This window comes from Salvelinus alpinus, chromosome 17, assembly GCF_045679555.1.
Source record: "Salvelinus alpinus chromosome 17, SLU_Salpinus.1, whole genome shotgun sequence".
NCBI classification, from domain to species: domain Eukaryota; kingdom Metazoa; phylum Chordata; class Actinopteri; order Salmoniformes; family Salmonidae; genus Salvelinus; species Salvelinus alpinus.
Window position 1 is genome coordinate 36,248,878 of NC_092102.1, and position 27,950 is coordinate 36,276,827.

The following is a 27,950-nucleotide window of genomic DNA, read 5'->3' on the forward strand; positions in this document are numbered from 1 at the left end:
CTTTCTCACCTCCTTCAGTGCCAGGTGTGCCTCTTCAAGTTCTCTCACCTCAGTCCGTAGAGCAGCCAGCTCTCTCAGACAGCCGTCCATCTCCACCTTCTGCCCTCCGGGTCTTGTTGGGGGTGTGTTGTTGTGCTGGTCTGTTTTGTGAGTTTGTTCTGTCTGGATTGTGTGGGCTAGCTCTCTGAGCTCCACCATGTCCCTCTCCAGCTCTGTGAATTTATCCCTCTCAATGATGGAGCAGTGCAGTTGTTTGACCTGGGTGTGTTTAGTACTGGGTGGGGTGACTATCCTCATCTGCAGGACCGTTTGAAGAGGTGTGATCAGACTCACTCAGGATGGGGGCTCGCTCAGCATGGGGGAAACTCTCCTGCCATTGTTAGGCTCAATGATTTTCACACTTCTCACTTCAGTGCTAATTGAAGTTGAAGTTGTCAGTTCTGTCCTGGTAGCTTAGTAGCCTAATTTATTGAGCTTTATATAACAACATTACCTAGAGATTATTGTATTTTACTTTTTGGTTTCAAAAGTAGGTTCAGACTTAACATTACTCACTCAGTTTAGTGTTGGATGGTTTTTCTAGGTTCTGCTGTGTTTCTTCTGCATGTTTTGGTTTGTTAGAAGTTTTTTCTTGATAGTCCTTGGTAGTAATAGTCCATTCAGGTAATTTTGTCCAAAATCAAGGTTTTAGGTATGGAATTTGGATTTTGATTGAAGGTTTTGATGTTGAGGTTAGTATCCTTTATAAGTTCTTGTGAAAAAAATAATCTGCTTTTATCCAACTCTAATTCTATATTTTTGCAGAAGAACTCAGGAGCCCATGAGCTCACCCTCTCTCAATTCAATTTAAGGGCTTTATTGGCATGGGAAACATATGTTTACATTCCCAAAGCAAGTGAAATAGATAATAAAAAATAAGATCATAAAAAATAAATAGATAATAGAGCTCTCTCTCACTATGAATGTGTTATCAGGTCGGCATAGTACAGCTTGGCTGGGTCAGTTCAGTAGCCTGAAAAGGGTGTGCCATATTAGGTGTATGCCTTGCTTTAGTTTAGAAATAGTACAGTGCAGCAAGAAAGAGCTTTTTGGCCTGAGTTGTAAAATGTGGTTCTTGATGTAGTACATTTTTTTAAACACACAGGTGGCGCTGTGATTGAGTTCTTCGATTGAGGTGCTGCGTCACCATAGAGAAAGAAGCTTTGTGACGTCATTTAAACAACGTTTGGTCTGATTAGTAGATGTGGCTTAATGACGCAAAAATAATTTTAGCAGCAAAGGGGTGAAATTATCATATTCTATGTACATTAAATTAATTATCTGAAAATGTTTTATATCTCAAGTTATTTCTTTATTTTCATTAGATCCAATCAAATTATCGGACGTTTGGTAGGTGCCAAATTGTAACTCCTAACCCGACATTGTCTCAGTGAATTATTGTGGCTTTCGTTTTGCAACTGACGTTAGCTAACGTTAGCGTTTACAACTCGACAAAAGAAAGACCAACGGCAACTGGTTGTCTCTGGACCTTGTTGTGTAGCCTTTGTTTCAACGGAGGAAAGTCTACATTTTGCTTGATATTTCGGATATAGAGCCAACTTGGGCTCGTTGCTATTCAACGTCTGGCTGGTGAGATGAATAGCATCTAGCTTCGAAAATGAAAACTGAAGTCTCAACAGCGGCCAGTTTTGTTGCCAGATTGCTGAGAGCAACTGGATACTTGTCAGAAGACTTACTGAAAGAGTTCACCCATTCCTTGGAGGAAGCTTTAGGAGGTAGAGTATGTAGCTAGCTATGTAAAAGCCATTGTTGTGTTGTTGACATTTCAGAGCCTATAGACTACTACTTAGTTACTATTAAGCAAACTAGCTTAATTACCTCTGTGCTGGGTCTAATGCTTTGCTCTCATTGCCCTCTTACAGAGCACTACCAACACCACTGGTTCCCCCAGGCTCCATGCAAAGGCTCGGGGTACAGATGTCTCAGGATCAACCACAAAATGGATCCCTTGATTGGCCAAGCAGCTTGCACCATTGGACTCACTCGAGAACAACTCTTCTCACTCCTGCCCAGTGAACTGACGATGTGGGTCGATCCGTACGAGGTGTCCTATCGGATAGGAGAGGATGGCTCCATCTGCGTCCTCTACGAGTCCACTCCACCAGTGCCAACTAATGCCAACACAACAGACATGGTCAGCTGCAAGGAAGTACTGAGATTTGGAAGGCCAAGCCCCTCCAATTCTTTCATGATGACCGTCTCAAGCTAATATTTTTTTATGTTCAGAGCTCTCTGTGCACTTCTGTATCAGTTCTGCCCCACATTTTGATGTAATTAATTAAGACATTAAAAGGGATTCTTAGGGATTTTGCCAATAAGGCCCTTTTTCTACTTCCCTAGTGTCAGATTAACTCGTGGATACCATTTCTATATATCTGTCAGGTATGAAGGAAGTTAAAGCTAGTTTTGTAAGCCAATGCTAACTAGTGTTGGCACAATGACTGGAAGTTTATGGGTATCTGTTAGCACGCAAGCAGATACCATAGACTTCCAGTCGTTAGCAACTTCCTTCAAACTGCATGCAGAGACATAAATGGTACCCACGATATCATCTTACTCTGGGGAAGTAGATAAAGGGCTTCATGGCCAAAACCCCAAAGTATCCCTTTAAAGATTTTAGTATTACTGCCACACCCTGTTTGTTTGTTGTGACTCATGAAAATGATAAATTGTTTTCCATGAGTTCCATGATCTGTAACTTAAGTACTGTCCTGAAGCAAAAATTGTATAGATTTATATTACAATTAGTTGTATTTGTAATAAATTCCTCAAAAGCAGTTGTTCTGCCATGGTTTCTCTATCAACAATGGTCTCGTGTTGGGCAGGATCATGGTTGTGTTCAGTAGGCACGAAAATGGGGAAAATGCATGTTCTTATTGGACATTCATTCCTCCTGTTTAGTGCCCACACAACCCAGTTGATTGAGGCGTCTGTATGTTACAGAGGGTAAGGCTGCCATTGTAAGCTCAGGTGTATTCATTACTCCAATTGTTGCAAAATGTTTTGCTACAAAACAAGTTTCTATTGGACAAATTCTGGTAGGTCTCCTTGTTTCATTCCGTTTGCAGTCGTTTGGATAGTAAACAGTTTCCGTTGAAAGAAGTAATGAATACACCCCGGGTGTTGAGATCAGGTTATAGATAAGATGGCGGGATATTTAGGTCACCTGGAGCCTGAGCTGCAGCTGACTGAACATACTGACCCCATGTATTAGCAGATTGTATTAGAGGTTCTGATCTTCCATCCCTTCACGAAAGGCAAGGGAGCAGTGACATAAGCATGTTTGACCACTCCAACTTAGGGGTCAGTATCGCACAAAGGCACTCAGTAGATTTATGAATAACACAGATTTTGTAATGATAGTGAAGAGTGAAATGGTGGCAGGGAAATGAGCACAGGAGGAGCACAATGGACGGTGTAACCCTACACCTGCAATGAGGTTGAGAAATGTCATTTCTAGAGCAAAAAAGCAAAAAGAATGACTAAGACGGACAGTAATTGGTCAGGAAGAAAACCAGCACACACTCGAGGAATGAAGCTTGGGAAGTAAACTGAAGCTTCAGATTCTCATCGACAAAGCAGATGTATGATAAACAGCTGCTAGCAATTGTAGAATACTTTTTAGGGGAACATATTTGCCGTTGCATACCATCAGTGATGACTTTGTCCTTTCTTTTGGTTTGGTATTTCCATCTACAGTTAGGCCGACTGCTCTCAACGGGAGTGAAACAATATGCTTTTTGTCTAAAACAAATCATTGATCGGTAATAAGCATAATATAAAATGACAAAAAGCATTTGTTTTGGCTGGTTTGTTGTCCCCGAGGTGAGATGATATGGACCCAAAAGGCTTGAATTTCTGCTCTTGCCAAAGTAACTCGTTTATCATTAATTTGATCTGTTACAGCAATGAACCATTTCCACGTACTTACCTTTTTTCAATAAGACAGGCAGTCATAAAAGGGCAGCACAGTTTCAGTGTCTAGGTACGACTTGTCCTGTGCAGCAGATTCTACAAAGACTCCCATTAAACCTCTTTATGTCTAAAGCAGACTTCAGTGAAAGTACACCTCTGTTTAAGTAATCAAATCATATCCACATGCTCATGGAGGCCAAGATTCTAAAGTAGCAAATAAATGGGGAATAAACTATGGTGGGAAAATGGTCAGTCACACCTCCACAAAAACTATAGAAGCATGGTTGTATCTACTGTATCACATATTAACATGATATGTCTCACTCTGGGAATTCACTTCTAGGACCACACATCTACTTTATTAAAAAATTGCCAAAGTTCTCATCTCATCACCTTTGAATATAAGTGAGATTGCTTTGCAAAAGTGCACCGAGAGTATGATGAATATAATAATGCTAATAATAATCGAAATTACACCATGTTGTTATTGCATTAAAATTAATTTAAATATCTCACATAAACCATGCCAATTGGAAAAATGAGGCATGGAAAAACATGAGAACAGCCAGAGGAGAACCTTGTATATCTTTTCATGGAAAATGGAGAGAAATGTAGGAAAACTGTCAAGGTACTTAGGATGAGGAATGTTTTTAATTTGTAAAGAAGCAAAAGAGAGATAGTTCAATTGTTTATGTGTACAGCCTAGTTTGAGCGCAACAGTTTAAACAAGCCTTACACATACTTTTAGGTATGCATTTGTCTTAATATTGGCTGCTCCCATAGTTGGACAAGCTCTCAAGTAAAACTGTTTTTCTCACATGAACCAAGTTTGAGAAACTAGATGGACACCTGCACTCTGAAAAATTATAGGAGGGGCAGACAGTAGATGCTGACTTGTAACAAACGCTTCTACACAAAACATTTCCAAATAAAACCACGAGAGACCAGGGGAAACATTTTTGTTGGAGTTTTAAGTCAGAAAGGGAGGTGTTAGTAAGAAGAATACATTCCTTTCTTCATTGCTTGCTTTGGCATTAGATTTTATAATCACTTCATGCAAAAGAGTTCTGTCCAAAATTCCAGTAATCATATCCCACTGCTCTTTACGTTTAAGTTCTCTCTCTCTCTGCACTCTGTCCACACCAGTCAGTATTTTCCAGATAAATAGTTCTTGTTTTTAAAGGCCAGCCTTTTTCCATTAACTTTTTCCAACTTTTTTCCCGACATACACAGCACAGGGGTTTGCCAGTCCATCCAAAATGGACAAAGGTCTTTTTATTTCAAAGTGAACCTTTCCAACATAATGGTTGAATGTATAGGGATGCAAGGGTCTCTGACAACAAGTTGCATAAAAACAATAATAAGGCAAACAAGTGGGTGTTATATGCGTTTTACGCTCTTGATATACATGTTCATTTTACACTCTTGATATACATGTTCATCTTTTCATCACTTTATAACACTTTCTAGTCCATAACATCCATAACAATTGGTGTAATGAATACACCTGAGCTTACAATGGCAGCCTTACCCTTTGTAACATACAGACGCCTCAATCAACTGGGTTGTGTTCAGTGGGCACTAAACAGGAGGAATGAATGTCCAATAAGAACATGCATTTTCCCCATTTTCGTGCCTACTGACCACAACCATGATACTGCGCAACACGAGACCATTGTTGATAGAGAAACCATAACATCCATAACATAACGGTTTGTTACAAGAAAAATAAATAAAGATATGTTTGGCTTAAAACCATTAGAGTTGAATGTTTTATTTTCAAATGTTATGAACCGGTGTGGTTTAACCTGAAATGACATGCATCCAAGGCCTACTGTCAGATTTCACAATTTTCTAAAACATGCCAATTTCCAAAAGCTGTCAAAACTGACGAGATGAGAAGGCTACTTTGACAGCAAATATTGGGTTAAGGTTTGTTTCCTAGTCTTACTTAATACTTCACCAGCAGCTTTTCTTTAAAACTGGATGGAAAATTCTCCTCCTGCTCACTCAGACCTCAGCCCAGTACTCACAGCCCTACCCCTCTGTCCTCAGTATTGTTCTGCTCCTATCCCAGCTGTTAGACACAATGATAGACCTGAGGACTTTGTTTTTCACCATTATTCTGGTACCGTGGATGCTCTCTTCTGCAGCAAGAAATGGATACATGGAAGCAAGGAAACCTAAGGTAATTTTTGGAAGTGCATATCTTTTGTAAATGTTTTTGGGCAAATTCATGATTATTTGATTTTGTTTAGAGTTTATGAGAATGTATTTTTGAGGCAGGATCCATACCTCTAAAAACTTAGCAGAATCTATAATACAACTATAAAGCTTAAAGTTTGCATATGAGAGTTGTAAAAGTCCCACACACCAGGTGCCAAACCCTATCCCTGCCTAAATGATGACTCAACATACATTATTAGTCTGTGAAGACTATACATTGGTGTCTGAGATTATAAATACTTGCTTAGCAGATAATCAGACCGTTAGTAAAACCCAGTTGGTGTGAAATAAAATAGCCAGCTTATGTCTTCTCTTGTGAGGTGATCTGGAGACATTTCTTCTAAACAATTCCACAGAAAGAGGTTGTGACCATCCCAGACTATGACACCCCTGGAGACTCAGATACAAGCCCAGCAGCAGCTCCGAAAGATGAGGGTGGTGAGTTTATTATCTCGAGACACACTGGAGAAAAGGCGTTCACAATCACTTATTTATTAAGGCCATATGCTAGGTCTAATGAGCTGTTTTCCCCTTTGTGAATGCATTAAACAACCACTCATTACAGCAGGAATGTTACATGTAGTGCCCTGTTGACTACTATGGCACACGTTTATGTTAGGTTTCTATAAAGAATTAAGAGAGATGAATAAAGGGAGGGATTACTTGGCTGATCGATAGGAAAACTTGGAAGTCATTGCTGAAGGAGAATGCATTTAAAGGACATGACTATGGATTTCAGAGCTGCCCACGTGCCTACTGTGTGTGTGTCTGACTGGGTCAGTATACTGTGAGGAGGTCTCCCCTGAGATGACAGCAGTTCCATCCCTGCCCAAGGAAACTGCCTATCTCTACGCACGCTACAACAAAATCACAAAAATCACCAACAAAGACTTTGCAGACATTGGTTAGTGATTAGAGTAGCTTTGCAACACTGTGGACTTTAAAAGAAAACATTAATATGTTAGTCACTTATCACTCAAACTTTTTAAGTGAACCTTCTCTAAAGTTTATGGTCTTTAACATTTTATAGCAACTTTGAGAAGAATCGATCTGACTGGGAACCTCATCTCTGAGATAGAAGACGGCGCTTTCTCAAAGCTTGCCCTCCTTGAAGAGCTCAATCTCTCAGAGAACAAGCTGGCCAAACTACCCATGTTACCTGCCAAACTCATATCCTTCAATGCCAATTACAACCAGCTTAAAACCAAGGGTATAAAGTCAACCGCTTTTAAGGTAAGCCAGGAAGTCAGTCCAAGATTCTGGAGCAAACACTATATATATTTTTTTACATACAGTAACATTTTACAGTCTGAGTAATGGTTGCATTGAATGTCAATAGAATTTCAACAACAAATTCTATGCCAAACATGAATCTTACCTGAAATACACTGTAGTATGTAAACAAAACATCAAATCTCTTTTCTCAGAAACTCACCAAGATGGCGTACCTCTACCTTGGCAATAACGAGCTGGAGGCGATACCACAACTTCCAGAGAGTCTCCACATTGTGCACCTATATGTCTGTTTACAACTTTGCTTCCCACATCAATAACATTTAGACAAATATGTATCTTTCACCTAACAACACATTTTAGAGTATAAATGCAGGTGCAGGCAAATGCATAATTGTAAAAAAAACGAAACAATAAGAGTTTACCAACCAACATCTGTCTTCTAATCTACTCCGCCTGCAGAACAATAAGATCACCACGCTATCGGATGAGACCTTCTGCCAAGGCAACAACACTCAGTACATCAGAGCCAACATGGAGGAGGTGAGACTGGATGGCAACCCTCTGATGCTGGCCAAGCATCCCAACAGTTTTGTTTGCCTCAGGGCTCTGCCCATTGGACCGTATCACTGAACCAGTGGGATAGTCTAGGGAGGACCACAATACTACAGTGAGGGGTTCCCTTGTGAAAAGGGCCAACTAATGTAATACACAAGTCAATAGACCATAGCACAGCAGTGTCATGTAATATGAGAAGTGTGTACTGGTATGTTACAATATAGAGCAGAGCTATGTAATATGAGAAATGTGTTTGTTTTGTAAGTTACAATTGAATGTCTCTTAGGTCAATCTTACCAACCATGATTGGCTAAATTGGTGCCCTCTTAAGTAGGGCAGGAGTTCTCTTACACAACATAACTATATGCACAATACTCTTTTGACCATTTTTTATCAATGTTTTATATTTCCAATAGCACATCTGGAAATCACATCAGTTGCATTCATCTACTTTAAGTAATAATTGCTAATAAATGTACATAAAGTCTAACTACAATTTGCTAACATTTGAAACTGTTTACCTATATTTTAAATGGGTATAACATGTAATTTGCCGTAAATGTTTATATTCATTTATCAGAATAAAAACAATATAAAATGATTCAAACGACACTGCGATGCCTCCACTGAGTAATGTAACTTTTATTAGACAAATACCACATTGTCACATTTGGCTCTGAAAAATGTTTCATCCAAGCTCAGTATCACAAAGAGTACATAAATAAACAAACATTTTTTCCCATACATTAAATATCAGTCTTTTGAACCATCCAGAAATGTTTGCCTCAAGTCCATTGCATTGCAAACACCAGTGTTTGTGTCCCGATCACATCTCAAGTGTTCTACTTCCATTATAGTGGCTACTGGTTCAGTAATTCACTTGGCTACTGGTTTAGTAAGTACAATCAATCCATCCTCGATCTTCTGCTGGTATTCCCTCTCTGACTTCTTTCTTCTGTAGACATCATCTGAGGGAGAAATGGAGATGAATGAAACAGGGGATGGGTTAACTGATTCTATAATAAATAAATAAATAAATATTAAACTGTTTACAGTAGCTCAACCATTGACTTAATTGCACAATCTTAGCTTTTTGAAGAGGACCAACATACTTGTATTGACTGTAACCTCAGCAGTAGCCCAAGTTGTCTGAATCCAATTTATACTACAGTGTCGATTTCAGAGGAACAACTGGAGCAGGGTTTGAATGAGTGACCCTTTGGTTACAGGACAAACACCATACAAGCCTGGGATCTTGTGGCAGAGGTAGTACTCACATTGGGAGGCCACGGGCACACTCCCTTCTATGCATCCACACACAATGTATCTCCATTAAAAGACCTGAGATATCAAGGACTATCCCACTGTTGACACCACTGTAGTGAACAACCTGAATGTGGGTTAAAACAGAAACGTACAGGGCCACTGCACTAACGTTAACCACCCGTGTTACAACAGTAGAAGTCTGGGATCTTGGCAAAGCAGCAGTACTACTGTACGTACATCCACATACAGTGATGCTTCAATCGTGTTCGCTAGTTTGACAGTGCAGATAAAGTCAGCCAGAGGTTTGAATACTTACAGAATGTCTCCCTTCCTATCCTCACGTTGATCATGACCCATTCCATCACACCTCCAATACAGAAGAAGACGGGCAGAAATCTGTACACTCCAAAGCGACGTTTCCCTGGCACAAGACTCAGGAAGTACTTGATGTTTTGACTCTTCCTCTGAAACATTATCTCTTCTGTTCCTCGTGTTTTAACACTCACAGTATTTTCAATGACCTAAGTAGCAAGCAAGGTAGCATACCGATTAAGTAAAATGCCGTTAATGATCTCTTATGTTACTTACTTTATTGCATACCATGCATGGCGACTTTGTCCTTTACCACTGTCTTTATCACGATGCTGCATAAGACAAAATGGCGTTGCAGACGTCATATATTTAAGCGTTTTCATTGGTTCACGTGACGTCACGCTCTTACCAAAGATATTCAACTACCAACAAGACATCCAACTACTTACCCCCTTACCAAAGACTATCAACCACCATCAAGATAGCTTGATGTATGAGATGAGGGGTTATACATGCTTATGACAAGTCTTACAATGTATTATAACCACATAACACAATAATGGATGAATATCCTAAATATATAGTTTTTTAAATATTTAAATCGTTTTCCTTCGTCCTTTACATTTTAGTCATTTAGCAGACGGTCTTATCCAGAGCGACTTACAGTAGAGTGCATACATTTTATTACATTTTTTACATACTGAGACAAGGATATCCCTACCGGCCAAGAGCAGACGCTCTTATCCAGAGCGACTTACAGTAGAGTGCATACATTTTATAACATTTTACATCCTGAGTGTAATATCTATTTTTGTCATAAGGTGTACACAGGGGGGACACCAGGTGCAGGCAGGGTAGAATTTCCTCTTTATTTCAGCAATTATTGAGCGTATCTGATATCACCTGTTCAGGTGGGTTGGTTTTCCAATGGAGACTGTGCATCCCTCAGAGTTTGCAAATAACTGGCCTTTGTGTGCAGTGTACCTGAAAGAGCATATTTGGTTAAAGCAGTTGTCAACCAGACCAACAAATGTATTTTTGTCTGAGAACAATTCATCCTTGCAAGCTTTCAAAAAGGTATGAATTATAATAACACTGAAAACACAGGTCAGTGCACAAGTTAAAAATAAGATTGTAGTGCAATACAAAGCAAATAAATCTGCGCTGATATCAAGCTTCTGCACTACCTTCAAAATACTAAAGCATCCAGGTTAAAATGTGGCACAAATAATGCACACCTGGTGACTTGGCTCATTGTCTCTATTTAGATGGCACTACTAAAACAGTATTTAGCCAAATGTCAGAATATTTCATCTTCTCAAAATACCTTGTTACTTATCTATGATATAAATATGTTATATATCAAATTAATATAATTGATGGAGTTTTAGAACCTCTGATAAACCCAGACTATTTTTGAAGCATAATGAGCCTCTGTCTCTCTGGGGTACACTGGCACAGACAGGTTATCTTCCTCACATCCCCAATCTGTATCTCAGGGGTATGCTGACATACAAAGGTTGCCTTCCTCATTTCCCAGAGAAAGATCTATAATCACCAACCTCAACACCTTAGAGAGGGATGTGCAAAAAATATGAAAGGGTTTATATAGCCTCCTAGTGTCATAACTCATACATGACAACTGCCCACCATGCGAAAATTAACAGCCTGGTCTCGTAGACTAGACGTAACATAGTAAATGTAAATATAGGACACTCAAAATAGTATGCTATTTTATGTTGATATGGTTACATACGACAGATGGTTACTTAAAAAACACTAAAGCAGGGTGGCTGGTCGGTGTGGATGAGTAGGGGTTGTCGTGTCTTTGGCTATGCCGGATTAAGTGATATGACATGCTATTCTATAAAATCATTTCTCTGTAATTAATATTATCTGATTAAGCTAATCAGGTAAATAATTAACTAGAAATTTGGGGCACCATGAAATAATGTTTATAGAGCTGTTATCTTCCGAATAAACTCTTAAAGACCTGGTAATCTTTTACCTCAATAGCAGTCAATATTTAATCGTCACCCTATTTAGTCTCATCTGAAAGTGTCACGCCCTGACCTTAGAGATCCTTTTAATTCTCTATTTGGTTAGGTCAGGGTGTGACTAGGGTGGGCAATCTATGTTTTCTATTTCTTTGTTGGCCTGATATGGTTCCCAATCAGAGGCAGCTGTCTATCGTTGTCTCTGATTGGGGATCATATTTAGGCAGCCTTTTCCCACCTGTAGTTTGTGGGATCTTGTTTTTGTGTAGCTGCCTGTGAGCAGCCCAGAACGTCACGTTTCTTCTGTATTGTTTTTGGTGAGTTTCATATTTATTAAACATGTGGAACTCTAAGTACGCTGCGCCTTGGTCCATTAATTCAACCAACGATCGTGACAGAAAGTTGTAAATTCTTGGTTATCTTCATGAGCCCTGGCTAACAAGTTGAATCAGCAATACAAAATTTGGTTTGATTATTTATTTACTAAATACCTAAATAATCACACAGAATTACAACTACACAGAATGGATCATACATTGATTACAAATTATGTCATGAAGGAAAACGTCCCTAGCGGACGGAACATATATGACGGCTGGTTACACAAATAAAGGGGGTTGGGTTTGAATGAAAGAGCAGGAAGACTGAGGAACAAAAAGGGTTTTGTGTCTCTATCGGGCCGTAGGCAGCTATGCTATCGTAAATACAGTATTTTATGCATTTCAAAATAACCGCCCATTTGGAAAAGGAAAATGCAATAAATATTTACTCTGAGCTGCACTTCGATCGTTTGGTCGTAGATGGAAGGCCGTGTTGTCCTTGAAGAATAGAATGGCTACTTGGTAGTACCGTCGTCTTGTGGTAGAATGGATACTCTGTCCGTCCTCTCCTAGCCCACGTTTAGCGGGCGGAGAGGGTATCACTTCTGGAGTGAATAAGAGTTCAAAGTTCATACCAAGTTGCCATACTTTTAAGCTCGTGCTATATTCTGGCTGGTATAGTCGAAATTCATCCTTTCGGCGTGTCTATCGTCACCTTCACATTGACATTCAATGCTAATTTTGTTAGGTTCTTGCTGAGGTTGGCTTAGTTCTGTAGGTGGTCTTTGTCCTTTCAACGTGGGGACCGCAAGTCCTCACGTCCTTGGAACAGGAAGTTTAATTTTTGTCAACGGGTTTATACAGTGGTGAAAGAAGGGCGTGTTTCATAGTTTACAACCAAAGTCTGTTCACTTGGGCGGGTTCTCTGAGTGAGCAGAGTTTACTCTATGACAACCAATTCTCTCCTTTAGAAGCTAAAATTACATTTAAACATTTAAATTGCACAACAATAACATGTGAATCTGAACTAGAATGTGTCGACTTTCCAAGATACAGTTTGTCGTCCTATCAGTAATAATGTCTCAGACACCAACTGATCTGACACCATATTAATTAAGTACCAACGCATATTTTCAACTGGTTGGATTACCGAAATATGGTTCAGTTTCCCACCTTTTGATGTTACCAGACTCTAAGTTAACAAAGGGATTTTCAATAGTCACATCGGTAGAGTAGGGAGAGAGAAAAAAGGGGAAAGGTATTTATGGGGGTCATAAACCTCCCCAACAGGCCAAATTTGATTGATTATTTACGTTTAAAAATACCTAAAGTTGGATTAGGAAAGTTGTTTGAAATGTTTGGATCAAGTTTACAGGTAACTAATTAGATAATGTGTAGTCATGTTGCGCAAGTTGGAACCGGTGTATTTTCTGAATCATACGCAGCCAAATAAATGAACATTTTGGATATATAACGACAGAAATTATCGAACAAAAGGACCATTTGTGATGTTTAATGGACATATTGGAGTGCCAACAGAAGATCTTCAAAGGTAAGGCATGCATTATATGTTATTTCTGACTTTTGTGTTGTGCCTGGCGGGTTGAATTATGATTTTCATGTGTATGTTTGCTGGGGTGCTGTCCTCAGATAATAGCATGGTTTGCTTTCGCCGTAAAGCCTTTTTGATATCTGACACTGTGGCTGGATTAACAAGAAGTTCATCTTTAAACCCATGTATAACACTTGCATGATTTATTAATTATTATGAGTATTTCTGTTTTTGAATTTGGCGCGCTGCTATTTCACTGGGTGTTGTCAAATCAATCCCGTTAACGGGATAGGCGCGCGAAGGGATCACTAAGTTAACAGTCACAATATATATCCTTATAGTGACAGCTCATGAACGACACTAGGTAAATCATTATTAGTATTGCTGCTGTCGTGGAAATTACCACCAGGGACACCTGCAGTCAATCTTAAATGAATCATTATTAACAGCAAGCTGGAGAGGTTCCAACAAACTCAATGCACCATAGTACACGTCAGTCAGGAGCTCCATCAGGGCAGTCCTGTTAGTTCTTATATACTGCTTACACAGACAAGTTAAATTTGCATGAATTACATTATTTATCATTAACTTTTGGTTCATATATGTGACTGACCAATACCTCATGAGGCTTCTTCTCTCCAAGCTTAGACCTTGAAACAGATATCCCTTTCCCTCCTCAAAACAATGTTCCGGGCGTACTGCCAATTTGCCTATACTGATAGTGAGGATTCCTTCCAGCACGATCAATCAGTCACTTGCATGAACCCAGCCAAATTGGTTATTAGAAAAGCACAAACATTTACCTTCACATTCCCTCCTCGTAATACTCTGTGATAATTATCGTAAAATTTTAAGGTATTATATCTTCTATCAAAAGGAGGTTCTTCTATGAAGTAAGCGGAATTAAAACATAAAACCAGACACCATGTTTTCAAACCCCTTCACTCTGGGTTGAACTATCTAAAATACACAAGGGATCTATAGACTCAGATTGTTTCCATAGCTCTTACAACTTTCTATTGCAATGGTTTTATAGGTAACTTAAGAACTTCACTTCATACAGTTACACATGCAGTGCATTCGGAAAGTATTCAGACCCCTTGACTTTTTCCACATTTTGTTACGTGACAGCCTTATTCTAAAATGGATTAAATCATTTCCCCCTCAATCTACACACAATACCCCATAATGACAACGCAAAACTGGTTATTTATTTTTATATATCACATTTACATAAGTGCCCAGACCCTTTACTTAGTACTTTGTTAAAGCAGTGATTACAGCCTTGAGTCCTCTTGGGTATGATGCTACAAGCTTGGCACACCTGTATTTGGGGAGTTTCTCCCATTATTCTCTGCAGATCCTCTCAAGCTGTCAGGTTGGATGGGGAGTGTTGCTGCACAGCTATTTTCAGGTCTCTTCAGAGATGTTTGATTGGGTTCAAGTCCGGGCCCTGGCTGGGCCACTCAAGGACGTTCAGAGACTTGTCCCGAAGCCACTCCTGCTTCGTCTTGGCTGTGTACTTAGGGTCATTGTCCTGTTAGACTGGGATGAAGGTTCATCTTCCGAGGTCCTGAGTGCTCTGGAGCAGGTTTTCATCAAGGATCTCTCTGTACTTTGCTCCGTTCATCTTTCCCTTGATCCTGACTAGTCTCCCAGTCCCTGCCTCTGACAAATATAACACAGCATGATGCTGCCACCACCATGTTTCACCGTAGGGATGGTGCCAGGTTTCCTCCAGACGTGACGCTTCGCATTTAGACCAGAGAGTTCATTCTTGGTTTCACCAGGCCAGAGAATCTTATTTCTCATTGTCTGAGTCTTGAGGTGCCTTTTGGCAAACACCAAGCGGGCTGTCGTGCCTTTTACTGAGTGGTCTTCTATCTGGCCACTCTACCAAAGGCCTGATTGGTGGAGTGCTGCAGAGATGGTTGTCCTTCTGGAATGTTCTCCCATCTCCACAGATGAACTCTGGAGCTCTGTCAGAGTGGCCATGGGGTTCTTGGTCACCTTCCTGACCAAGGCCCTTCTTCCCCGATTACTCAGTTTGGCCGAGTAGCCAGCTCTAGGAAGAGTCTTGTGGGTTCAAAACTTCTTCCATTTAAGAATGATGGAGGCCACTGTGTTCTTGGGGACCTTCAATACTGCAGAATTTTTTTGGTACCCTTCCCCAGATCTGTGCCTCGACACAATCCTGTCTTGGAGCTCATCAGACAATTCCTTCGACCTCATATCTTGGTTTTTGCTCTGACATGCACTGTCAACTGTGGGACCTTATATAGACGTGTGTGCCTTTCCAAATCATGTCCAATCAATTTAATTTACCACAGGTGAACTCCAATCAAGTTGTAGAAACATCTCAAGGATGATCAATGGAAACAATGCACCTGAGCAATATTTTGAGTCTCATATCCAGGGGTCTGAATAGTTATTTAAATAAGGTATCTTTTTTATATAAATTTGCAAAAATGTCTATAAACCTGTTTTTGCTTTGTCATTATGTGGTATTGTGTAAAGTTTGAGGATTTATTATTTTATTTTTTTAGAATAAGGCTGTAACGTAACAAAATGGGGAAAAGTGAAGGTGTCTGATTACTTTCCGAATGCACTGTATGCTTCATTACACGATTTCATTTATGGATTTTGGCAATGACATTTCAGCTGGAGCTTTTGACGCGAGTCGTATGTTAATGACAGATCGGTATCAATGCATTTTTTGTCTAAATTACTATACATTTCGCAGTTTGCAGACCTCCACAATTAACCTGATACTCCAAATTAACAATTTTGGACAAGCCTAAATCAATTACGAGCACGGTTGACCCCTCCCCCGGCACTCATTCTTCTGGCGTTTCTTCATTTTCTTCTTTAGATAGTATTTCAGTTTGTCCTCCCAATGGCACATGTTCAAAGTGGATGGCCCTTGATAATAATCTGATTTTCCCAAGCAGACAAATCACCCACCTGAGTGATCACCCACACTGTCCTTTACGGTCCATTATGTCTTGTCTATTTTCCTACCAAGTACACCAGCAGCATGAGAGAAGTTTGGACAGGTTCTCTCTCCATGCTCACTCCACGTGGACTCATGTCGCACTCCTGAGAGAAAAGGCATGAGAGAAAGCTCAGTTGATAGCTTCAACTGGATGCTGTGTTACAGGTTGCTGGCTTGGACTCAGGAAGAAGAGGTGAAGGACCACAGTGAACGCCATTGTTGCTATTACTTCAGATGGTTAGAGGTGGTGAGGCTCACTGTTCTTGGTTGAATTATTCCTTCCGTGCATCGAGATACCATCTGTGGTCACCTTCGCCATAACCTTGAGAGAGGACAGACCAGAACAGTTTAGTTAGGGCATTTCTGATTCAGGAAATCCAGACAAACTATTTACTGTATGACAAATTATTTCTAACAATATTCTTAATACAAATGTCTAAGACAAATGTTAAAGAGAACAACACACAGTTGAAACCATTTTTGCAAATTGGCTTATACTCCCCTATCATCTTGGCGATCTCATTGCAGTTACACGGTCAAGGAGTTAGAGGGCTAATCCTTAGGCAGAAATCACGAACATCCAGCAGACCCAATCTGGTTAGATTTCTATTGAAACAAGACAAAAACAACATATATCGTGATTCATGCATCCCAAAAAAACACAACAGTCATGGTACGAATCACACATAGGACTATTGAGAAATAATAAACGTCTTCCTAATTATCAGTGTTTACATACTACATTTAAATCTCATCCAATGTCTCTAGACTTTCTAGTGAGGGTCAGGCCTCCCAGAAAGTCAGAACAGATGTCAGAGGTTATTCAACCCATTAAGTTAGTGTTTCTTTCCCTTTATCTCAGACTCTGTGACATTTCAAACATTGTGTATCAGGTTTACATTTGGTTTTTCAGTACATTTCTTATCAAGAGAATTTACATGTGTGTAACCAAAACACTGACAATAAATACTTCAGAAAATGTAATGTGTGTACCCTTTAACTTCTCTAGGGTAGGGGGCAGCATTCGGAATTTTGGATGAAAAGCATGCACAAATTAATCATCCCCAGAAGATAAGATATGCATATTTTTAGTAGTAAGTTTCTAAAACTGTTTGAGTCATGTCTGTGAGTATAACAGAACTTATTTAGCAGGCGAAACCCCGAGGACAAACCGTTCAGATTTCTTTTTTTGAGGTCACTCTATTCAATGGGATTTCATTGGGAAACCAGATTTCTAAGGGACCTGCTTGCAGGTCCTACCGCTTCCACTGGATGTCAACAGTCTTGAGAAATTGGTTGAGGTTATTCCTTTGTGTAATGAAGAAGTACGGCCATCTTGAACGAGAGTCACTCGAGGTGTCCTGTTTGTTAGAGGCGCGAGACCAGAAAGCTAGCTATAGTTGGTTTTAATCCTGTATTGAACACAGATCATCCCGTCTTCAATTTTATCGATTATTAACGTTAAAAAATACCTAAAGTTGTATTACAAAAGTAGTTTGAAATTTTTTGGCAAAGTTTACAGGTAACCTTTGAGATATTTTGTAGTCACGTTTGAGCAAGTTGGAACTGGTGTTTTTCTGGATCAAATGCGTCAAATAAATGGACATTTTGGATATACAGTGGGGAGAACAAGTATTTGATACACTGCCGATTTTGCAGGTTGTCCTACTTACAAAGCATGTAGAGGTCTGTAATTTTTATCATAGGTACACTTCAACTGTGAGAGACGGAATCTAAAACAAATCCAGAAAATCACATTGTATGATTTTTTAAGTAATTAATTTGCATTTTATTGCATGACATAAGTATTTGATACATCAGAAAAGCAGAACTTAATATTTGGTACAGAAACCTTTGTTTGCAATTACAGAGATCATATGTTTCCTGTAGTTCTTGACCAGGTTTGCACACACTGCAGCAGGGATTTTGGCCCACGCCTCCATACAGACCTTCTCCAGATCCTTCAGGTTTCGGGGCTGTCGCTGGGCAATACGGACTTTCAGCTCCCTCCAAAGATTTTCTATTGGGTTCAGGTCTGGAGACTGGCTAGGCCACTCCAGGACCTTGAGATGCTTCTTACGGAGCCACTCCTTAGTTGCCCTGGCTGTGTGTTTTGGGTCGTTGTCATGCTGGAAGACCCAGCCACGACCCATCTTCAATGCTCTTACTGAGGGAAGGAGGCTGTTGGCCAAGATCTTGCGATACATGGCCCCATCCATCCTCCGCTCAATACGGTGTAGTCGTCCTGTCCCCTTTGCAGAAAAGCATCCCCAAAGAATGATGTTTCCACCTCCATGCTTCACGGTTGGGATGGTGTTCTTGGGGTTGTACTCATCCTTCTTCTTCCTCCAAACACCGCGAGTGGAGTTTAGACCAAAAAGCTCTATTTTTGTCTCATCAGACCACATGACCTTCTCCCATTCCTCCTCTGGACCATCCAGATGGTCATTGGCAAACTTCAGACGGGCCTGGACATGCGCTGGCTTGAGCAGGGGGACCTTGCGTGCGCTGCAGGATTTTAATCCATGACGGCGTAGTGTGTTACTAATGGTTTTCTTTGAGACTGTGGTCCCAGCTCTCTTCAGGTCATTGACCAGGTCCTGCCGTGTAGTTCTGGGCTGATCCCTCACCTTCCTCATGATCATTGATGCCCCACGAGGTGAGATCTTGCATGGAGCCCCAGACCGAGGGTGATTGACCATCATCTTGAACTTCTTCCATTTTCTAATAATTGCGCCAACAGTTGTTGCCTTCTCACCAAGCTGCTTCCCTATTGTCCTGTAGCCCATCCCAGCCTTGTGCAGGTCTACAATTTTATCCTTGATGTCCCTACACAGCTCTCTGGTCTTGGCCATTGTGGAGAGGTTGGAGTCTGTTTGATTGAGTGTGTGGACAGGTGTCTTTTATACAGGCAACGAGTTCAAACAGGTGCAGTTGATACAGGTAATGAGTGGAGAACAGGAGGGCTTCTTAAAGAAAAACGAACAGGTCTGTGAGAGCCGGAATTCTTACTGGTTGGTAAGTGATCAAATACTTATGTCATGCAATAAAATGCAAATTAATTACTTAAAAATCATACAATTAGATTTTCTGGATTTTTGTTTTAGATTACGTCTCTCACAGTTGAAGTGTACCTATGATAAAAATTACAGACCTCTACATGCTTTGTAAGTAGGAAAACCTGCAAAATCGGCAGTGTATCAAATACTTGTTCTCCCCACTGTATATCGACGGAATTAATCGAACAAAAGGACCATTTGTGATGTTTATGGGACATATTGGAGTGCCAACAACAGAAGCTCGTCATTTTTATTTCTGCGTTTTGTGTCGTGCCTGCAGGGTTGAAATATGCTTATCTCTTTGTTTACAATGGTGCTATCCCCAGATAATAGCATCGTTTGCTTTCGCCGAAAAGCCTATTTGAATTCTGACATGTTGGCTGGATTCACAACCAGTGTAGCTTTAATTTGGTATTTTTTCATGTGTGATTTAATGAAAGTTTGATTTTTATAGTTATTTTTATAGTTTTGAATTTGGCGCTCTGCATTTTCTCAGGCTTTTTGCCAAGTGAGAAAGTGGCGTCCTGCCTAAACTCAGATTTTTGGATATAAATATGAACTTTACCGAACAAAACATACATGTATTGTGTAACATGAAGTCCTATGAATGTCATCTGATGAAGATCATCAAAGGTTTGATTAATTTTATCTCTTTCTGCTTTTTGTTACTCCTCTCTTTGGCTGGAAAAATGGCTGTCTTTTTCTGTGACTTGGCTCATACCTAACAATCGTTTGGTGTGCTTTCGTCGTAAAACCTTTTTGAAATCGGACACTTTGGCTGGATTTACAACAAGTGTATCTTTAAAATGGTGTAAAATACTTGTATGTTTGAGGATTTTAAATTATGGGATTTCTGTTGTTTTGAATTTGGCGCCCTGCAGTTTCACTGGCTGTTGACGAGGTGGGACGCTACCGTCCCACATACCCTAGAGAAGTTTTAAGATGCATCCTTTCTAGCCTGTGAAAAACCCACAAAAAACAAAATAAACCCCACACAATAAATGAAACACAGTATTAACACCACTAACAAATATTCATGACAGGTTGGTTTGTGTGTGGTTGCTGGCGTGTGTGGTAAAAACAAACAAAATGGGCAGGCCTTACATAATTTGGGAGCTCCCTTAACAGCTGGATCTGGGTACCTTCATACTGTATAGTACACAGTCTCACTAACTGCTCTCTTAAGGCACCTGCCTCATGAAGCCTTTCAAAGGGAGAGATACAGAATCATTGGTAAACTTGGTAGTGGACATTCATCAGTTCTGGAAGATTTTTTTATTTTTTTTTTACTTAGTTTTCACTATGCTACATCTGTCAGTCCTAAGAATTATTAATATTAGTCAAGCTTACGGCATCTTAGGCAGGAAGTCTAGATAAAACTATGCATATACAGAATCATATTTCAGACATCAGATGATACAGTGTCCCGTCAAGCAGAACAGGCACCTAGAGCCCTTTCTTGTAATCTTATAATTTTGACCTTTTCTGTACTGACTGTCCCTGTGACAACTTGTCAAAATATTAAACCTATTGTTTAACAAATCTTTTAGGTCCTTCAGAAAGTTGGTGCTGGCTTATCAGCTCAATATTCGGTACTAAAATCATTTTCTTGGATCTACTTCAATTTGACACAGTTTCACGTAATGGAAACAGATTGTTTAAGATTACATTAACTTCTTACGTAACTCACTGGTGTTACCCAAACTATAGAATTAAGTAATAACTGGAAATGGTCAAAAACGTCTTATTCAATTATTCATACCTGTGTCCCACTATGTCCCTTACAGACTGTTTGAGTTTAGTGAGTAGCCTTAAGTTTAGTTAACATGTTTCTACATGTTCAACAACCATTGGTTCTATTTAACAGGGCATGGGTTGTGTTTCAAAATGTATTACCGGGGTGGAGGAAATCTCATAAGCGTTTATAGTTTTATTGGTTAAGGGTAAGACAGGTCCTGTACCGTTACAAAAAGTGGATATGTGCCAATCTTTGAGACATTTTTTCCCCAGACCCTTTACAGTCATACAATGCTTTATCTTTATCAAATGATCCATAAAGGGACCACCCTGAAATTCTCAGAATACTTTTTACACAACTTGTGGGTGTGCAAGTTGTATATTATTATTTTCTTCAATTGTTACAAATCTTTAGTAACCCATTATACTCTTCTTCACAAATTCCTCCTGTAAACTAGTGTTCTACTCATACAGGGTTTAAATATTTACACTAGTGCTCTACTACTATAGCATATTTCGGAAATAGTACTCTCTCCTTTCATATCATCGCATCACCCAGGATCCCTATATAACGTTATAAAACACTTCAATGGTTCTTCTAGTCTCTCCAGTCTCCATATTACATACGCCTCTTGGAAGAGGGAACGCAACACCCTGCTACATCTCAACTCTCCGTGGAGTGAAAAAGTATGTGATCATAGGTGCGGGGAAGGACGACAGAGGCAGAGAAAAATACGGTTTACAGGGAATTTATTCCTCCTTGTGTGTGGGGAAAAGGGGCTGGATGGAAACAAAGTAAAGAAAGTACAAATTAAATAGTCCCCTCTCCTACCTTACCTGCCTTCCCACTTCTTACCTAACCTTTAGCACCACCTGGCGTGCTAACCAAAATACAGGGGGTGGTCCACCCAGGTCTTACCTAGTGTGCATAGACATATTAAATACTACGGGTTATGTATGCCCGCAGGCCTCTTGCGTTCCCCTTCCTCCCCTGGGAACAAATGAAACAGAACAATTTAAATTAACCAAAAAAACTAAGTCCTATTGGCATACACATACCGCTGAAGGAGCGGCTACAAAATAATATCCACAACTTTTACTGACCGCCACAACAATCAACACAGGACATAAAAAGAAGCTCTCTCCCCTGGGGAAGGAACACTGGCTTTTATCAAGCTGTTGAAGGAGTTGGTAATTGCAGAGACAGTTGTATCCCCTGACGAGAGGGAGGGGTCAGAGCTCCAATCTGCGATGGGGCCGACCAATCAGCTCCTTAGAATCGAGGAAGCCATTTCCTGAAATACATACAAATCCACAACAACACAGAAACTGGGGAACGTAACATGCCCACCCCAAACCCTGCAATCTCCCAGTTTGAAACAACAAAAACCAACACACATCCCCAGTTACTAAACCTGTGATAAAGCATCGGCGATCACGTTCGCCGTACCCTTCACATGGTGAATCTGTATATTGTATCCCTGTACAATCAGAGCCCACCGCATAAGGTGGCAGTTCTGAATGTACATTTGCCTAAGAAACACTAAAGGATTATGGTCCATGAAGACCAGAACAGGCAATGCACTGGAGCTCACATATACTTCAAAGAACTGAGAGGCCAGCAATAAAGCCAGCATCTCTTGTTCAATGGTGGAGTACTTTCACTGACAGGAGTTGAACTTACGGGAGAAGAAACAGACGGGACGATCCACTCCCTCCTCATCTTCCTGCAAGAGAACCGCACCCACCCCCACTATACTAGCGTTTACCTCCAACTTTTAAAAGGTTTGTCAAAGTTGGGGGCGGCAAGCACTAGGGCACTACAAAGTAGCACTTTGGCGGACTCAAAAACATAGTTACATTCCTGGGACCACTTAAATGGTACTTTGGGACTGAGCAGAGATGTAAGGGGAGCAACTACCATCAAAGAAATCTTACAGAATGTACGATAGTACCCTACCATCCCCAGGAATCTGCGCAACTGGTGGTGAATCGTGGGAGCAGGAAAAGCAACAATTGTTTCCACTGTCAGTTATTGGGCTCACTTGACCTCGTCCCACCTGCTTCCCCAAGTAAGTCACAGTAGCCTTCCCAAACTCACACTTGGCCAAATGGAGGGTTGGAACTTGGAACGTCCTGAAACACATTGAGAACTATTTATCAATAGGATAAGATCATTTGTTTGATCGTTATCCAAATGTTCCATTTGAGAGGGTAACTTTTTCAGCATCTCCGAATTACATAAGCGTTCACACTGCTGTAACGTATGGCGTAACTCCAACCCGTCCTCCTTATCCTCCTCTAGGTCCCAGCCAGGCTTCAGCACCACCGCAGCCACACTGGAGATGGCGGGCTGGACCGGCTTACCTGAGGAGCTGTCTGGAGAGTCACACATATAATACGCTTTCAGCATGTTAACATAACACACACGGGAAGAACGTCTATGATCTGGGGTCTTTATCACATAATCGGTGTCACTGAGTTTCTTTTCGACAAGAAATGGCCCAGAAAAACGTGCCGACAGAGATGAGCCAGGGACTGGCAAAAAAACTAAAACTTGATCCCCCTTGAATGGTGCAAAAGAACGTCCAACAGCCTCTTTGTCATAATGTAATTTCATGCGTTTTTGAGACTAGGAGAGAGACTTTTGGGCAAACACGCATGTGGCGTGCAGCCTCTCCCGCATTTTACTGACATAATCCAACACATTTTTAGGGGCGCTACTGGGTGTAGGAGACAGGATATGCTCCTTAAACTTTTAGCGGACCCCGTGTTGTTGTGTCCAAACACAAGGTCAGCAGGGCTGAACCCTCAGGACTCTTGTATTGTTTCCCTGATGGCAAATAGGACAAATGGCACCCCCTCGTCCCAATCGGTACTGGCATCCATGCAATACTTGCGTAGCATTGCCTTAAGTGTCTGATGCCAGCGTCTGAGGTCCCCTTGACTCTCCGGATGATACGGACTGGTGACCTGATAGGAAATACACAGCGTCTTTAACACATTTGAGAACAGTTTTGGCATAAAGTTGGTTCCTTGATAAGATTGGATTACTTTAGGGAGTCCAAACGTAGAGAAGAACTTAACTAGTGCCTTCACCACAGTCTTAGCCGTTATAGTACGGAGAGGGATAGCCTATGGGTATCGAGTAGCACTGCACATTATTGTTAGTAAGAACTGGTTACCTGACCTAGTTTTTGGCAACGGACCTACACAATCAATTATCACTTGTTCAAATGGTTCCCCCACCACAGGAATCAGGCAGAGCGGCGCACGAGGAACTGTTTGATTCGCTTCCCAGTGAGTTGACAAACATGACATGTTTTACAAAATTGGACAACTTCAGACATCAAACCGGGCCATAAAAAATGTTGAAGGACTCGGTTATAAGTCTTCGTGATCCCTAAATGTCCAGACCACGCCTTGTCATGAACAGAACCTACTGTCGGAACAGTGTAGGAACAACCACTTGAAGCCCTTCACTCCAGTCACTAACTGTTATGAGCTGCCCATTTATGCATCAAAACTCCTGCTTCCATAAAGTAGGCGGTCTCCCTAGTTTTAGCTTACTCAATGGAAATTACCGAAGCAAAACACTTGAAGACTGAATGTCAAAAGGGAGACACCAATCACCTTCTCGGGGGTGACAGACAAAAGAATTATGTAATTGGGGCGCGATTTCGTTTTCCCCTGCCTTAGTTTTTACGGGGGTAAAAACTGTCGGCCTTGCATAAGGAATACTCAGTGCATTGTCTTCAACCTCAACATTCTCAAAAATGGAAATAGACAAATCCACCACATCTCGCAGCTTGTGAGATTGTGCCCTCGTTAACACACAAGCAGGAAAAACATGGGGAAATGCTTGAACCAAGTTATCATCTGCAGTTTTGATTTCTGGGTTGTCTACTACTTCTCACACAGAAGACACGTTACCACCAGCGATATCGTTCCCAAGTAGCAATGTGACTCCTTTTACTGGCAGTGTAGACACTACACCAATATGGAAACGTCCTGATACCAGTCTAGACACTAAATGGACCCAGTGTAATAGTACAGGTACGGTTTTTGTCTCTATACCCTATAATGACATGCGCGCCACAATACGTTTCAGGGGACCAGGGTAAAGCATCAGTAACGATTACTGACTGCGATGCCCCGGTGTCTCGTAAGATTTGTATGGGCTTTTGATTCGCTTATTCTCCAATTAAGGAAACAACCGGCAGAGATAAACGGAGCATGGAAAGGATCCGGTTTCCCAAATGCTGAATCAATAAGTGGGTCCAGCAGATGAGCCACAAATTGGACTAAACCCAGCCTTTTAAATTTAGGGGAAGGTGATAGGGACTGTTTAGGTTTACTTTTCAAAACCGGGCAGTCTGCAATCATGTGACCCTTTTGGTGACAGTAAAGACATTCACGGATTTTGTGCTAAGGCTTTTGTGCTAAGGAAAAACGACTTGAATGAGGCACAGGTGACGTAATCGTTCGGCCTTCAAAACGAGGCCCACCAAACACAGTCTTGTGTGTCAGAGTGTACTCATCTGCCAACACTGCTGCTTGGGCCAATGTCGCCACTTTCTGTTAATTTAAATGAACTACAATTCTATCAGGCAGGTTGCTTTTAAAATCCTCCAACAGCATCAACTCCAGAATATCAGCAAAGGTGTTAGCTTTGGTGGCTGAACACGAGTGATTAAACAGAGACTCTTTGTCCCTAGAAAACTCAACAAAAGTACGGTGAGAGGGTTTTTTGTGGTTCCTGAAGTGCTGCCTAAATCTCCTAAGTCTACCCAATCCTCTCCAAATCTCCCCAGACTTTCCAAATCTCCCCAGACTTTCCAAATCTCCCCAGACTTTCCAAATCTCCCCAGACTTTCCAAATCTCCATAGCCTCCCAAGTCTCACCAGTCTTCCCAAACCTCTCCAGTCTCCCCACTCCTCCAAATCTGAAAGTATCACCAGTCTCCCAAATCTTCCAGTCTCCCCAAATTCTTCAGCCTCAAAAATCTCCCCAGTCTTACCAAATCTCCCCAATTCTCCCGTATTCCAAAATCTCTCATGTCTTCCCGGTCACAGTCTCCCAAACCTCTCCAGTCTCCCAAATCTAACCAGTCTTCCCAGTCGTCAAAATCTCCATCTCACCAGCCTCCCAAATCTCCCAGTCTCCAGTCTTCCAAGTCTCCCAGTTACAGTCTACCAAATATGTCCAGTCTCGCAAATCTCCCAAATCTCCACAACCTCCCCAGTCTCCTAAATCTCCCCAGTGTTCCAAATTCTTCCCAATTCTCCTGTTTCCCAAAATCTCATCCAATCTCCTCAGTCTTCCAAATCTCTCCAGTCTACCCAGTCATCCAGTCACACCAGTCTTCCAAATCTCCCCAGTCTTCCAAATCTCCCCAGTCTTCCAAATCTCCCCAGTCGTCCAAAACTCCCAGTCTCCGAAGTCTCACAGTTACAGCCTCCCAAATCTCTTCAGTCTTTGAAATCTCCTAAATCTCCCCAAATCCCCCCAGTGTTCTAAAATCTCAAATGTTTTCCAAAATCTCCCCAAACCTCCCCATTCTTCCCAGTGTTCCAAATTCTTCCCTATTCTCTAGTTTTCCAAAATCTCTCAATCTCCCCAGTCTACCAGGTATTCCAGTTTCCATAGCCTCCCAAATCTCCCAGTCTTCCCAAATCTCCACAGTCTCCAAAATCTCCAGTCTTCCCAAAATCTCCAGTCTTCCCAAAATCTCCAGTCTTCCCAAAATCTCCAGTCTTCCCAAAATCTCCAGTCTTCCCAAAATCTCCCCAGTCTTCCAAATCTCCCCAGACATCCAAATCTCCCAGTCTTGCCAGTCACACCAGTCTCCAGATCTCCCAGTATCCCCAGTCTCTCAAATCTCCCCAGTGTTCCAAAACCTCCCCATTCCTCCCAGTATCCCCAGTCTCCCCAAACGTCCCAAGTGTTCCAAAATCTTCCCAATTCTCCCGTTTTCCAAAATCTCCCCAGTCCACCAGGTCTTCCAGTTTCCCCAGTCTCTCAAATATCCCCAGTCTTCTCATATCTCCCCAGTCTTCTCATAGCTCCCCAGTCTTCTCATAGCTCCCCAGTCTTCTCATATCTCCCCAGTCTTCCAAAATCTCGCCATATCTCCCCAGTCTTCCAAAATCTCGCCATATCTCCCCAGTCTTCCAAAATCTCGCCATATCTCCCCAGTCTTCCAAAATCTCGCCATACTCCCCAGTCTTCCAAAATCTCGCCATATCTCCCCAGTCTTCCAAAATCTCGCCATATCTCCCCAGTCTTCCAAAATCTCGCCATATCTCCCCAGTCTTCCAAAATCTCGCCATATCTCCCAGGTCTTCCAAAATCTCGCCATACTCCCCAGTCTTCCAAAATCTCGCCATACTCCCCAGTCTTCCAAAATCTCGCCATACTCCCCAGTCTTCCAAAATCTCGCCATACTCCCCAGTCTTCCAAAATCTCGCCATACTCCCCAGTCTTCCAAAATCTCGCCATACTCCCCAGTCTTCCAAAATCTCCCCAGTCTTCCAAAATCTCCCCAGTCTTCCAAAATCTCCCCAGTCTTCCAAAATCTCCCCAGTCTTCCAAAATCTCCCCAGTCTTCCCAGTCTTCCAAAATCTCCCCAGTCTTCCAAAATCTCCCCATACTCCCCAGTCTTCCAAAATCTCGCCATACTCCCCAGTCTTCCAAATTTCCCAAACTTCTCCCAAAA

The 27,950-nt window shown here is 41.2% G+C and overlaps 4 protein-coding genes across 4 annotated transcripts in view; 2 read left to right on the forward strand and 2 right to left on the reverse strand.

Annotated features, from left to right (window-relative positions):
- Positions 1 to 1,217: 1,217 nt before the first annotated feature.
- Positions 1,218 to 2,837, forward strand: LOC139542871 (protein BTG1-like). Its single transcript, XM_071348803.1, has 2 exons — positions 1,218 to 1,775; positions 1,923 to 2,837. Exons 1-2 carry the CDS (start codon positions 1,658 to 1,660, stop codon positions 2,267 to 2,269), a joined length of 465 nt encoding a protein of 154 aa, XP_071204904.1. The 5' UTR covers positions 1,218 to 1,657; the 3' UTR covers positions 2,270 to 2,837.
- Positions 2,838 to 5,916: 3,079 nt separating this feature from the next.
- ognb (osteoglycin, paralog b) lies at positions 5,917 to 8,604 on the forward strand. Its single transcript, XM_071348802.1, has 6 exons — positions 5,917 to 6,163; positions 6,558 to 6,639; positions 6,941 to 7,105; positions 7,232 to 7,434; positions 7,629 to 7,721; positions 7,897 to 8,604. Exons 1-6 carry the CDS (start codon positions 6,065 to 6,067, stop codon positions 8,065 to 8,067), a joined length of 813 nt encoding a protein of 270 aa, XP_071204903.1. The 5' UTR covers positions 5,917 to 6,064; the 3' UTR covers positions 8,068 to 8,604.
- Positions 8,605 to 8,610: 6 nt separating this feature from the next.
- Positions 8,611 to 9,911, reverse strand: LOC139542872 (ubiquinol-cytochrome c reductase complex assembly factor 5). The gene is made up of 2 exons (XM_071348804.1): positions 9,575 to 9,911; positions 8,611 to 8,960 (listed from the first exon to the last, which is right to left on the reverse strand). Exons 1-2 carry the CDS (start codon positions 9,729 to 9,731, stop codon positions 8,869 to 8,871), a joined length of 249 nt encoding a protein of 82 aa, XP_071204905.1. The 5' UTR covers positions 9,732 to 9,911; the 3' UTR covers positions 8,611 to 8,868.
- Positions 9,912 to 12,034: 2,123 nt separating this feature from the next.
- LOC139542873 (coiled-coil domain-containing protein 71-like) overlaps positions 12,035 to 27,950 on the reverse strand; it is a 61,879-nt gene continuing 45,963 nt past the window's right edge. The window contains exon 2 of the transcript XR_011668565.1: positions 12,035 to 17,040. The gene's annotated coding sequence lies outside the window, so the exon portion shown is untranslated. The remainder of the gene's footprint in view (positions 17,041 to 27,950) is intronic.